The 13,165-nt window shown below is 37.2% G+C and overlaps 2 protein-coding genes across 2 annotated transcripts; both read right to left on the reverse strand.

The window, feature by feature from the left end:
- Nucleotides 1–7,691: 7,691 nt before the first annotated feature.
- LOC106308937 lies at nucleotides 7,692–8,348 on the reverse strand. The gene has a single exon (XM_013746037.1). It carries the CDS (start codon nucleotides 8,346–8,348, stop codon nucleotides 7,692–7,694), a length of 657 nt encoding a protein of 218 aa, XP_013601491.1.
- Nucleotides 8,349–12,557: 4,209 nt separating this feature from the next.
- Nucleotides 12,558–13,121, reverse strand: LOC106308938 (uncharacterized protein At4g02000-like). Its single transcript, XM_013746039.1, has one exon. The coding sequence runs from the start codon at nucleotides 13,119–13,121 to the stop codon at nucleotides 12,558–12,560; it is 564 nt and encodes a 187-aa protein (XP_013601493.1).
- Between the last annotated feature and the right edge of the window lie 44 nt (nucleotides 13,122–13,165).

The following is a 13,165-nucleotide window of genomic DNA, read 5'->3' on the forward strand; positions in this document are numbered from 1 at the left end:
ATGTATTTTATTATCTTCTATTTTGGTGAAAGATTAAAAAGTAAATTTCTTAAGATGGGTGAAGCTTTTGAGGTCAATTGCTATCTTTTCAGTTGAGATCTTGGCGGAGAAGCTCAATGATGACTGAAGTGTTCATTATTTCTTGATATATGATTGATTCTGGTGTTTTTCCTTCTGTCTCATCATCATGAATTCTATGTATTCTTTTATAAATGATAACCACATGGAGCTGTAGCCAGTTCTTCTGTATAATAACCAACAACAAATGAATTATTTTTGAATTTCCTATCTCAACTAAAGAACTTCTCTAAATATGCATATATTAAGCTGGCTAATTTTATATGCCATAAATCAACTTCGCAATCTTGCATACTCACTGCAAAACATCAAATTCTTCAAATAACAATGAAATAATGTCTGCTAGCGTGGATAGACCACCAGAAATAAAGTCATTTTTTTATTGAAAATAAACTAAATATTTACAAATTTGTATAGAAATTTAAAATAATTTAGCAGAAAAAGATTAAGCGATTTTTCTATATGTTCTCAAACCTGTTAACGATATGATATCTTAACCATTTTAATTGGCCCGTTTGCAGGCTTTCCAATTCCTTTCGACAATTGGTTTTAATTTATAAGTTGTAACCGCATTGTTTGAGACAAAACTTTGCTAATATTTTTGACATCACCATTAAAGACAAGGAGAGGCATTATGATTTTCTTTAAACGTTTTTTGTAATGTTCTTATCTCTAATCACCAGTCTTTGTCCATGTAAAATAGTAATGTGTATGAATCATGGATATGTAAAGGGCTAAGCATTCTCTCCAAAAGTAGCACTAAATTAAGTTGTTGATTCTGATTCCCGTTAATGATATTGACTCTGAAGAATTCGTCTGTGAAGCTGTTGAATCCACCTTGCTTACGACTGGAACCGGGGACTCTACCACTGGATTTGCATATTAAAAATCATATATCCGTAATGAAAAATATAAATGTAACACATCCCACCCCTAGGGCGGACCGACCCTAGTACATATATATATATATATATATATTCTTACTTCAGTACAGTACTATAACTTTCAATGGAATTTTCCACGATTTATAATAAAGATAATATGTATCACCATTTGATGGCATTGTCAATATAAACACCGAATTTTGGTGAGCTTGTTGGTTTGCATTAATTATATAAAAACTTTATAATTACGACAGGGACGACGATCACGTCTAATCATATCTTGGATGGATAGTACAAGTTATGCTAGCGTGTAAACCCATCTGCTTCTCTTTTTTTTTTTTTAATTACAGTTAGTTGGATTGGTTTGAATTGTATATTTACATGATTTTTGTGGTTGTGGTAATATGAGTCCAAACGGTAACTTCGATTTTAGTAATAATCGGTGCAGAATGGAAATAGAAGTCAACGCTTTTCATATAGTATGTAGATAAGTGCAAGTTTGATAAAATAAGCGGAGTAAAATAATATTTAATTGGTGAAACAATATTTTACGGTTTTGCAAAATAAATATTTAAAAGTTTGAAATAATTTTTAAAAATTATAAATTTGAAAAAAATTGGCATTGAATGGAGTCACCATATGTGTGACCGGTTTTTAACCAATTTGTTTGACATGACTCAAATACGGTTTTAACACAAATTATAATCGGATAAACCAACCAGTGGACCGACACATCCATTTAATTTTCAAATCGCTGACTAAAATTTAATATAGAGAATATTGGCCCAATATGCCAACATGGGTCGAAAATTTGGAAAGTATTCAAATCATAAAAGAATCCACCAACTCTGTTTATATTTATGTGCCTTCGGACGTTTTTGCCCCTATGGGAGTACACGTAAGACAGAAGGAACGGAGCAGATGGCTTTTGTCCGAAGTACAGATTGAATCGGCGTCATATCTACAAGTACAAGTTTAGGTTCCTGTTGCAGGGTAGGTCTCCAGCTATCTCGTCCCCAGCCACTCCTTTTGTTGGAGAGGCGTGTAAGGTACAAATCGATATCTTCAGAGAATCGGTGAAAAGATCTGGTCATAATAGAGAATGTAGGTTCGTAAATGTTATCCTCCAATGTTTAGGGTTTCCGATTTTCTATTCAAAGGACGCCTGCAATGTCATAAATGGCAACCTGATTGGGTAGAGAGAGAACGGAGACTGTTAAAGAGAGGAACTATAAGTTGGAGAACTCCTTTTACAATAGCCGTTATCCCTTCGATTAAGGTTTGCTCTTTATCTTTTGTCTTTTGTCATTAATGGTGATTTGTATCTAATAACGTTTTGAGTTATATACTGCAACCGTTTCCGTTAATGACAATGACATTGTATGATTTTCAGGTAACTAGATTGGCATGGGGCAGCTTGTTAATCTGGTCGTTGGCGTCTGGGAGCAAGTTAGTAGTGGTGGATGGCTGTTCTTAGAAGATCCAACAGAACGGAAATATGCTGTCATGGTTCATGAGAACCAGACATATGCATCGTTGATGGATCTTGTATAGGCATATTTGTATCTCTATTTGTAATCACTATATTGGTACTTGTACTCTCATTCACAATGTGTGTTTTGAACACCTAAATATACCGCAGCTTCCAAGATGGGACCCATTTTAGAAGGGTTGCGCATCATGAAACATTATTGAGAACATTGTTCACTGGCTTGTTTCATTACGCAAGCTCTATATTTATATGTATGGACCACATTGAGAGCTATAAAAGTTGTTTACTAAAACTCACCGGAATTTCAAGAATTTTATTGATTATGAGAATGTTTAGCACAACTCATTGTAATGTAAAAATCTAAGCAGAGGTAAGATATGTAAGCAAATGTACAGATTGAGTAACGAAAGAGAAGAGAGGGTATTTAACATCTGGACTCAACCGGTGTTATTACATATGGCAATGTGAGACAATGTTTGAATAAGCACATGCTCCTCCTTATCTGCTAATCTGTTTGTTAACAACCACGTAACTTTGTACCGGGCATCGTGTGCAAAGTAGAGAATAAAAACTTATGTGCTGAATCACTACTGTATATATCATTTGGAATATATGGATGTAATTGCATATGTAATTGTGTAACTGTTAATCTGTTTGTTAACAGCTACCCCACTTTTTAGCGGGTATCGTATGGAATGTTTATGATAATAATGCATCTTACTGAGTAATAAACTTGATACATCATGAATTATTTGGTAGCAGTTAACAACATGCATAATGAAGAACTAGTTCCACACTGAAAAGAAAGAGAAATGTTTTACACGACATGTAGGCCCGTCGATCGAGATAGATGGTACTAAAACAACATAATACTTGGTTGATGTCACGGTAGACAAGTACAGCCAAATGTTTGGCAGCTACCGACAGAGTAGCAGCGTTGACCTCTTTGCATCCCTCCATTCCATTCGCGGTCAGCTGCAGTGAGACCTCCAACAAACATTGATTTCTTGAATGTGAAGCCTTTCCTTTAATAGACATACAAGTTCATCAGAAGTCTCGTCTTCAATATGGTCATCCCAAATAAGATCCTCAGGGGAGTGTGACGTATCCCCGGTCATTGATATGACCTCAATCTGCGAACCAAAACAAACATAATGATATCAAATTCTAATGTAATCGTTATCGGTTATTACCAGCGTTATCGGTTATTTCCAGCGTTAACGGTCACCAAGCATGATAGCTCACATTTTACGGACAAGACATCTAACAAACCAAATAGTGCTAGCATATATAGATAGTAAAAGCTAAGTTATAGAATAGTTATGCAGGTCAGGCTATATATATATGCTACTGAAAATTAAAACAATCAGTGGCCGATTAATGTCTACTCCAAACATTAACCGTAATTGCTAGTGTTATCAGTTACATTCATGAAAGATTCCATTTAAGATTATGTAACAACATCTAACAAACAAAATAGCGATAACAAATAGATATTTGTGGCTATGTTAAAACATTGACGATGCAGTTCAGACAATAATAGGTTGGGCAGAAGATTAATGTGCTTAAGCTAGCATCATAAAAAGGCCTAACAAAGGACAAAATCAACTATGTGAAACAACTTTGCGGGTGCTGACGTTTTCATCTTCGTCTAGCCCCTTGACGTGTGCTGGATTCACGCAATATCGAACTGCTGAAAGAGATGTGGGAGGTTTGGAGCCAACATACACTTCTTCTTCTTCGGCTTGCGAATCACCGCAGTCGTTCTCAGACTCGGAGTCTAACTCAATCACAATCACAGGTTCTACCTGTGGAACGACCTCTTTAATCTGTTGGACCGCTTCCATGAACACAAGCTAAATAGCGTCCACAAATCTGCGAGACCGCTTGCATGATTATGGAGGAAAAACAATAAAAAGAAGTGACTTATGCTTGTTAAATGTAATTCTTGACTTTTCATTTACCCCAGTCGTAGTTATGAGTACTTGCAAGGTCCAGCGCATGTTGTCTAGAATAGGGTCTTAGGGTGTAGGCTCTAACAAGAAATCTGTAAGTACAAGATATGGATGTGGAGATGGTATAGGGGTGTTTCGGTATTAAAAAAAGTCTAACAGTGTCGGGGGTATTTTGCAAAATTTTTCGATTCTCGTGTGTATGGCGCCTAAATTCTCTTTAATATAACTAATATTTTATGTATACATTAGTATGTATGAAATATAGAAATAAGTGAATATTTGATTAACATTTTAGGAAGTATTTGCTTAAATTTTAGTTTATTCATTAAAATAGTGATAGTGAAAACTATCAGATAATTAAAATAATTTCATATATTTTAAATACCAATTTTAATTTTGAGTATTTTATACTCGAATAAAAATATAAAATATTTAAAATGAATAATAAAAAATAAAAAATAAATAAACAAAAAGAAGAAAACACATTTTGTTGTATGCAATGAGTATAATTAATAGGATATAAAATAAATGTATTTCCATATACTTTATATTTATTGTTTTAAAATAGAATAAAATATTATTATAATTATTTAGTGTGTTATTTGATGAGACTGCTACTCCGCACCCATTGTATAAGTTTTTTTTTTTTGTCATCACCTATTGTATAAGTTTTTAGTGCGTTTTTTTGTTGTTAGGCAAGTTTGACTTTCAGTGTGGTTTTGCTATTTCTCACAAATGTTTTGGGTTGCGGTTTAAACAAAACAGCTTTGTAAAATGCAACTAGTATGTTACCATTCATTATTATAAGTAGACCTGGGCATAATATCCGTAACCCGAAATCCGAACCGAATCCGAACCGAAAAATCCGATCCGTATCCGGTCCGAAATGTAAAAAATATCCGAATGGGTCTTGTAAGGTGGTACAAAACATATTCGAACCCGAAGTGTTATTAACCGAACCCGAATGGGTAACCCAAAAAACCGAAAAATCCGAAAAATCCGAAAAGATATCCAAAGAAACCGATCCGAATGTCCAAAATAATATAAATATAATTATATGAAACTTGAATATATACTTCAAATATTCAATTTCATATTTATTTTGATATGTTATCTAACAATAAGTATTTAAAAATTAAATAACTACTTTAAATACTTAAAACTATATAAATAAATATATATTTCTTATGTTTTACTTTTAAATTTTAGATTTTATTTCGGTTATATCCGAACCGATCTGATATAACCTGAATCCGAATGATATATGATTACTTTATGAGTTCTATGATGTGATACAAAACCGATCCGAACCCGATGTGTTCTATCCGAACCCGACCCGTACTTGCAAATTTATTAGAATGATACCTAGGAGGTGTTATAAAAGGGAACCGAAATCCAAAAAATCTGATCCAAACGCCAACGGTACCCGAATGCCCATGCCTAATTATAAGCGAAACAAAATTAAAACATATGGAATGTAATAGATTGATTTGGAAAATTTTGTGAGTGTGTGGGTTTAGTGAGTGGACAAAGCTATAAAGTAATAGATTGATTTGAATTTTTTTGTTCAAATCTAATTTGTAATCAGATTTGAATTCTCGTTTTTGAATTGAATAAAATTTTAATTTAAAAAAAAAATATTAAAGCGTGGCATGGTGTAATTACGGTTCATGTGTTTTGCGAACCAAATACAATTTAATAGATTAAGTGATGTAAAATAATGTATGATTGGAAAAAACTTTTTACAGTTTTGTTAGATAGATATTAAAAATAAGTTGAAAGACATTTTATAACCGTCTAGTCCCGTGGACCCCATTCATAACCTTGGATGTTGAATGGAGACAAATTGGCCGTATGATTTTCAGTTTATTTTCCTAAAACCACTTATAGTCATCATTCACGTTATTTTTCTTTTGGTCAAATACAGACACATCTATTAAAACCAAATCTTATATTGGAACCCTCGGTATTATGTAGTGGTGGTACAATGACAAAGGCAAAAGATAATAATTAATTTAATATAGTTTATCTGGAATCTAATAACTAATAAGTGTTTCAATTTTCAATATGGCACAACTCGAAGTGTCAATATCATCTACCGACCTACCTCTTTTTGTGGATATTAATAAGTGTTATTTTTTTAAATTATCTTACGTTCCTTGTTGTGTTTTGGATATGTTATACTAATATTTTGGCTTACATTGTGTTTATTTTTTGGGTTAGAAGTTTCACTTAACTTATTTTAGTTTACACTTTATTTTCAAAAGTATATATCTGATTCATCTAAATATTTTATGAAATTAATCAAAAATTAATATTAAATATTTACCCCGTAAATATTGCTACTATACACCATATTCTAAAATGGTACAACATTTACAATTATAATACTTTCTATTTTGGAAATCAAATAAGTTAAAGTTTAGAACCACTTTTACTAAAAATATGCAAATATTCACTATTTTTACATATATATTTATATTTAAAATAATAGTTATATTTAATTTTAACCAGTGCTTGAACTAGATCGAATCGAACCGGTAGGTCGAACAATGACTTATTCCTTTATTTGATTATGGGTTGTGTTAAAATGGATAGAATTGGTTGAATTCATTAAAATCGGTGATCCATTTCATACCAAAATTCAGTTTTTTAAATTTGAATTAAAAATAAAATAAGTAAACTTGAAATAATTTCATATTATTACATTATTTAAATATTTATTTAATAAAACTGTAAATATTTTTCACCAATCAAATATTATTTTGCACTACTTGTCCTGTTAAAACCATATTTATCCTAAACAATGCACAAACTTTAGTTAAATCATATAACATTTTTGTTTCGCATCACTTATATTATAGAACCTCCAATTACTATTCTGACCTTCAAATTTACAACACTGAATAATGATTACATAAAAAAAAAAAGCTTTAATTGTATTGTTTCAATAGCGAGAAACTTCCACCGAGAATAATATTTACTATTTATTTCACTTATATTTCACCAATCAAGTGAAATACTCATTTTTGACATGTACTCTCTTTGAAATAACGGGAAACATACAATACTATTTTTTTTTGTTCACCAACATACACTAATATTTTTTTTTATCACTGAAAATTTCATTGTATTGAGAGAATGTGATAACAGGATCAACATCCCAACTAGAACACAAGAACTGAAAGAAAATGCATTAAGTTTAGAAAAAGAAAGGCCTGATACCAGTAGGTACCGTAACAGAAGGCCATAAAGGAATAAAAATGAGAAAGCTATTAAGTATTAACCAATTCGCTTCTCTTCGTTGAGCGTTTGGGAGAGCCAGAAAGGACCTCCTCTAGCAACGTAGGACTGTGTTCGATTATCTCTCGTCACACTAGCAGCGATCCTAGTTGCAGGGAAGTTCCTTGAAGTGTTTACGTGTGCAAAACGCCACGATTCCAAGTCACTCAACAGGGCTAGAATTGTAGAGGAGAGGCATCCTAGTGACGGAAATCTATCAGGATTGAGGAGTACCTCTCTCGCTTGTTCGAAATCCGCCTCAAAAGTAATGTTCTGTTGGTTAGTGCTTCTCATACCCTCTACTGCCCATAGTATAACCCAGAATTCCGCTTCTCTATTAGACCCAATGCCAGAATATTGTCTACGACTATGTAGCATCACTGAGCCATTACTGTCTCTAAGGATCCATGCAGCTCCACTAGATGATGAACCTTCTGACCAAGATGCTCCTATGTTGCATTTCACGGTCCCCTGTTCCGGACGTTTCCAAGAGGCAGAATGTGTCAACTCTCTTGTGTCCATAGTGGAGATATGAGTCGAATGATTGACAGAGAACCAGACCTCTGCATCTTCCTTAGCACGAGAAGCTATAGAAGCTGGATCATACTTGGTTTTTTCAAACACCAGAGCGTTTCTAGCTTTCCAAAGGTGCCACATGATCTATGGGAAAGGTTTCACTATCTCAGCATCTTGCCTCTTCCGTGTATTGACCACCACCATATGAAATAGAGTTAGAAACACCGACCCATGAGAGAAACCATGAGTCGGGAGGGGTATTCCAGACAAAGCCCATGTCTCAGCAGCCGTGGGACATTGGAACAGAACATGGCATATACTTTCTGAGGGTGCTCCACATGAAACACAGGTTGGATCAACCGGAATGTGTCTCGACCGTAACCTTTCCTTCACTGCCAAGGCACCAGAAAGTGCTTTCCAAAGAAAATGTTTAAGCTTAGCTGGGGCCTTAGTTTTCCATATCGCACGCCATAGTTGCTTCTCAATCGGAGAAGTAGTGATGTTGGGCGGGTGATGAAAGTTTTCTAAGGTTTCTGAGAACTTGTACCCACTCTGAGATGTATAAGCACCGTGTTTTGTAAAACCCCAAATAACAACATCTTCATTTCTTATGGAGTTTTTCATACGCAGAATTCTTTCTGCATCTTCAACCATAAAGAGTTCCCTTACTCTAGCTTCATTCCAGAGCCTTGTATTGTTAATCATTAGGTCCGAGACCTTGAGCGTCAAGTCAACAATACCGTCATGTCTATACATCGGAGGTCTTGGTATCGTGTCCAGAATCCAGTTGTCACACCACACACTGGTTCCTGTTCCGGGACCTATAGATGTAATCAGGCCTTGTTTCATAAGATCACACCCATGCATCAAACTACGCCAGGCGTATGATGGCCTTGATCCGATACCGCAAGATAAGAATTCAGAGTTCGGGAAGTATCTACTCTTCAAGATACGTGCCATTAGAGATTCAGGATGTTTCCATACCCTCCAAGCTTGTTTAGCAAGTAAGGCTTGGTTGAATCTTGCTATGTCATGAAAGCCTAGACCACCATCTTCCTTGCTGAGACACAGTTTTTTCCAAGCAACCCATGAAATCTTCTTTTTATTGTCTCCACTACTTCACCAAAACTCTATCATGGCGTTTGTGATCTTCTCACATAGATCTTTAGGCAACTTAAAGACTGACATCGCGTAAACAGGTAGTGCCAAGGCAATAAATTTGAGAAGTATCTCCTTCCCTCCTTGTGAAAGAGATTTCGCGAACCAGCCTTGGAGCCTTCCTTGCAATTTTTCTTTAATGAAGCTCAGTATCTTTCTCTTCGATCCTTTTAGAGACTCTTGTAAACCTAAATAGGTACCCTCTTCACCTTCTTTGTCGATCCCCAAGGCCTCTTTGAGAATCTCTTTAGTGTCCCCTAACACCTTCGATCCAAAGATAATAGATGACTTGTACCTGTTTATGACTTGCCCTGAAGCATCCCCATAGAGTTTCAAGATACGCATCACCTCATCACAGTCCTCCTTAGACGCTCTGCATAGCAACAAACTATCATCGGCGAATAACAGATGATGCACCGAGGGTCCTTCTGTTGATAGTGCAATGCCTTTCAGACGGCCGTTAGCTTCCGAATGGTTTAGAGAATGCACTAGAGCTTCAGAACACAAAATAAATAGGAGAGGAGACAGGGGATCTCCTTGCCTATTGCCTCTCTCAGGCTTGATGAACCCATGTGATTGACCATTGAGCAGGACCGAATAAGACACAGTAGATATACATGTCATCACCCATCGAATCCAAACTCTATCAAAACCCAAATTTTCAAACAGAGCTTCCATAAACCACCACTCAACTCTATCATATGCCTTGGACATATCGGTTTTAATGGCCATACAGTTTTTCGCCACTGATTCTTTAGCATGAAGCGCATGAACCATCTCATGAGCTATTGTGATATTATCAGAGATTAGTCTTCCTGGGACAAAGGCTCCTTGTGTGTCTGATACTATTAAGGGCAGAATAGGTTTCAAGCGATCGCAAAGGATGCGTGAAACAATCTTATAATGAACAGAGCACAAGCTTATTGGCCTCATATCAATCATCAGAGTTGGATTGAGAACTTTTGGCAATAGACATAACTGAGTTTGGTTCCAGCCTGCCGGGAGCACTGAGGAAGAGAAGAAGCTCATGATTTCCTTAGTGAGTGCCGGTCCGACAATGTGCCAATAACTTTGGTAGAAACATCCAGTAAGTCTATCTTCCCCTAGAGCACTAGATCCTTTCACACCGAAAGCATCTTTCTTTATCTCCTCTTCTGAAGCCGGTTTAGTCAGCTCCTGGTTCATCTCAGGTGTTACACGCCCCGCAAAACCTTCAAATAATGCTTCCAAATCACATGGATTTGTGCTCATAAAAAGGTCTCTAAAATACTCCACATCAATGTGACCTTTGGCCCCTTCCGAGAAATGCTCGACCCCGTTATTATCCATGAGCATCAATACTCGGTTTCTCACTTTCCTGCCCTTAACGCAATTGTGAAAATATCTTGTGTTGCGGTCACCCTCCTTGAGCCATTGCTCACGGCATCTTTGTCTCCAGAATAGTTCTTCATCTCGGTAAGCTTGAGCTAAATCTCTCTTCATCTGTTTCAGTAGCTTCAAGTCTGGCGATAACTTTGTTATTTCACACTCCAGTCGCTCTCTAAGTTCCAAAATTTGAACCTTAGAGTTCATGTTGTGAGCTTTCTTCCATTTGGATAGCTCCTGTCTACAACACGCAATCCTGTCCAAGAGGCTAGTATCCTCATTGTGATGATTGTTGTTCCATCCTCTATCTACAGCTTCTTCTGCTCCTTCTCTGCCCACTATTCTCTTATCAAAATAGAACCTTCCTCTATCTAAAGTACTGCTCTCTGCAGCGAAACTGATTCTAATGGGCCGGTGATCCGATGCCCATAGAGCCATGTACTCCATCTGAGCGCGTGGGAAGAGACGGAACCATTCATCATTACCGAAGCTCCGATCAAGCCTGCATTGAACCCAGGCCCTATCTCGTACACCGGCCCATGATAGTTGGTTTCCAATACTTCTGAGTTCCTTGATTTTGCAATTTTCAGCCATATGTCTGAAGTCCCAGAAGGTTGAGTCGTCTCTGACAGCTCCTCCAAGCTTCTCTTTATTGCTCATTAGCTCATTAAAGTCACCTACAAGCAACCACGGCTCGTTTCTCGTCAAGCCAATACCCAAAAGTTGTTCCCATACCCTATTTCTTCTTGCTCTAACAAGGTCTCCATATACACATGAGAGATAAAAAACCATCAAACCCATTTGGATTTTTAGGTCAATGATTCTTTTGTCTCTAGAAAGAATGTCCACCTTAAAATTCTTTTTCTACATTACAGCTAAGCCACCACTAAGACCAATTGGCTCCATTGTAGTCATACCATCGTAACCCAACTCCTTCTTCATATTCACCATATACCGACGTCGCTGTTTAGTTTCCATCAAAAACAAAAAATCCAGGAAAAATTTTCTTCTGATTTCCCGGATATATTGAACTGTCTCCGAGCTTCCTGCTCCTCGACAGTTCCAACTCAATACGCTCATTGGGATGGCAGCGGCTTCAAACCGGAAGCCACCGTAGTAGAGTTGGTTTTTGAGGATTTGCTAGCACCTTGTGCAGCACGGTTCTCAGCCTTACGTTTAGCAGAGCCGTCCTGACTTGAGGAATCCGCTTGTGCATTGCTATCTGCAATTGTGTTTCCGGAACGTCTTTGCCATGCAGGAGGGCAACGTCGAGCCTTTCTTCCCGACTTACCAACACCGGAAGATAAGGACTGTCCTCCAGTCCCCACTTTAAATATCGTTGTGTTGTTCATGAGAGGTCTAGAACTGCAACTCAGATCTTGAGAATTATCATCAGAGCGTTCACCGTGAAGGGAGTGGTCTAACGCCGAGATAACCAGTTTATCACCATGAATGCTACGTCTCTGGAGCCTCGATGATTCCTCATCATAATTGAACATGTGGCCCTTCCCCTTGTTTAGATCATGAGTTATCTTCATTTGACGAGCTGAAGACTCATGTTTAGATTATTCAATGGATTGCTTAAACCTCTGAATACGTGCCATACGTTCAGTCTCATCAGCATGAGACACATACTGAACTGCCATTCTTCTATCTTCTTCTGACAGCTCTGGGAACAATACTGGAAAGCCCGGAGGTCCTGTACGGTTATTGTTTTCTCCCTGTAAACGGAGATGGTTTTCCTGAGGCAGAGGGACCAAGGCAGAGCTTCTCTCCTTACCCCACGTATCATGATTTCTTCTTCTGATGTAGGGGCATACAGCTTTCTCATGCGTGAGCCTGAGGCAATGGAAGCATTTTTTTGTGGACTTTTTCATACTCATAATGTATCATGACCGTTTCATCAGAAGGGATAATAAGGTTCTTAGCGTCCAGGGCTGGGCTCTCAGTGTTGAAAGTTATCTTCGCTCTCACATACTCTGTCTTATGAGAGACTTTTGGATCGTAGGCAATCTCCTCCACCTTACCAATCTTGGATGCCAGCTCATACATGGTATCAGTGGTGTAGTAGATGACCGGTATATTGCGTATGTGTATCCAAACTTCGAAACTTGTTAAGAAATCCTTTGGGGGATTCGGATTCCAACGCTCTAACACCATGGTCCAGTGGTTGTATGACCATGGTCTGTCCTTCAGCACTGTCAGTAGATCCTCCTCCCTCTCGAAGATGAACTGGAACCTGTCTCTGGATAGGGTGAGGGGACTCGAAATGATGGTTTTGTGGTGCATTCTGAACTGAGTGGTTTGCAGTGAACCAGGAACAAGCTTCCTCCTCAGCCTTGTTGACAATAGCAGATGGAGAGAGACGGATTTTCTCAAATAACAGACCATTTCTTGCTTTCCAGATATGCCACAGGATCCATGGTATGCTCTGC

Source organism: Brassica oleracea, chromosome C8 (assembly GCF_000695525.1).
Source record: "Brassica oleracea var. oleracea cultivar TO1000 chromosome C8, BOL, whole genome shotgun sequence".
In the NCBI taxonomy this organism is placed as follows: domain Eukaryota; kingdom Viridiplantae; phylum Streptophyta; class Magnoliopsida; order Brassicales; family Brassicaceae; genus Brassica; species Brassica oleracea.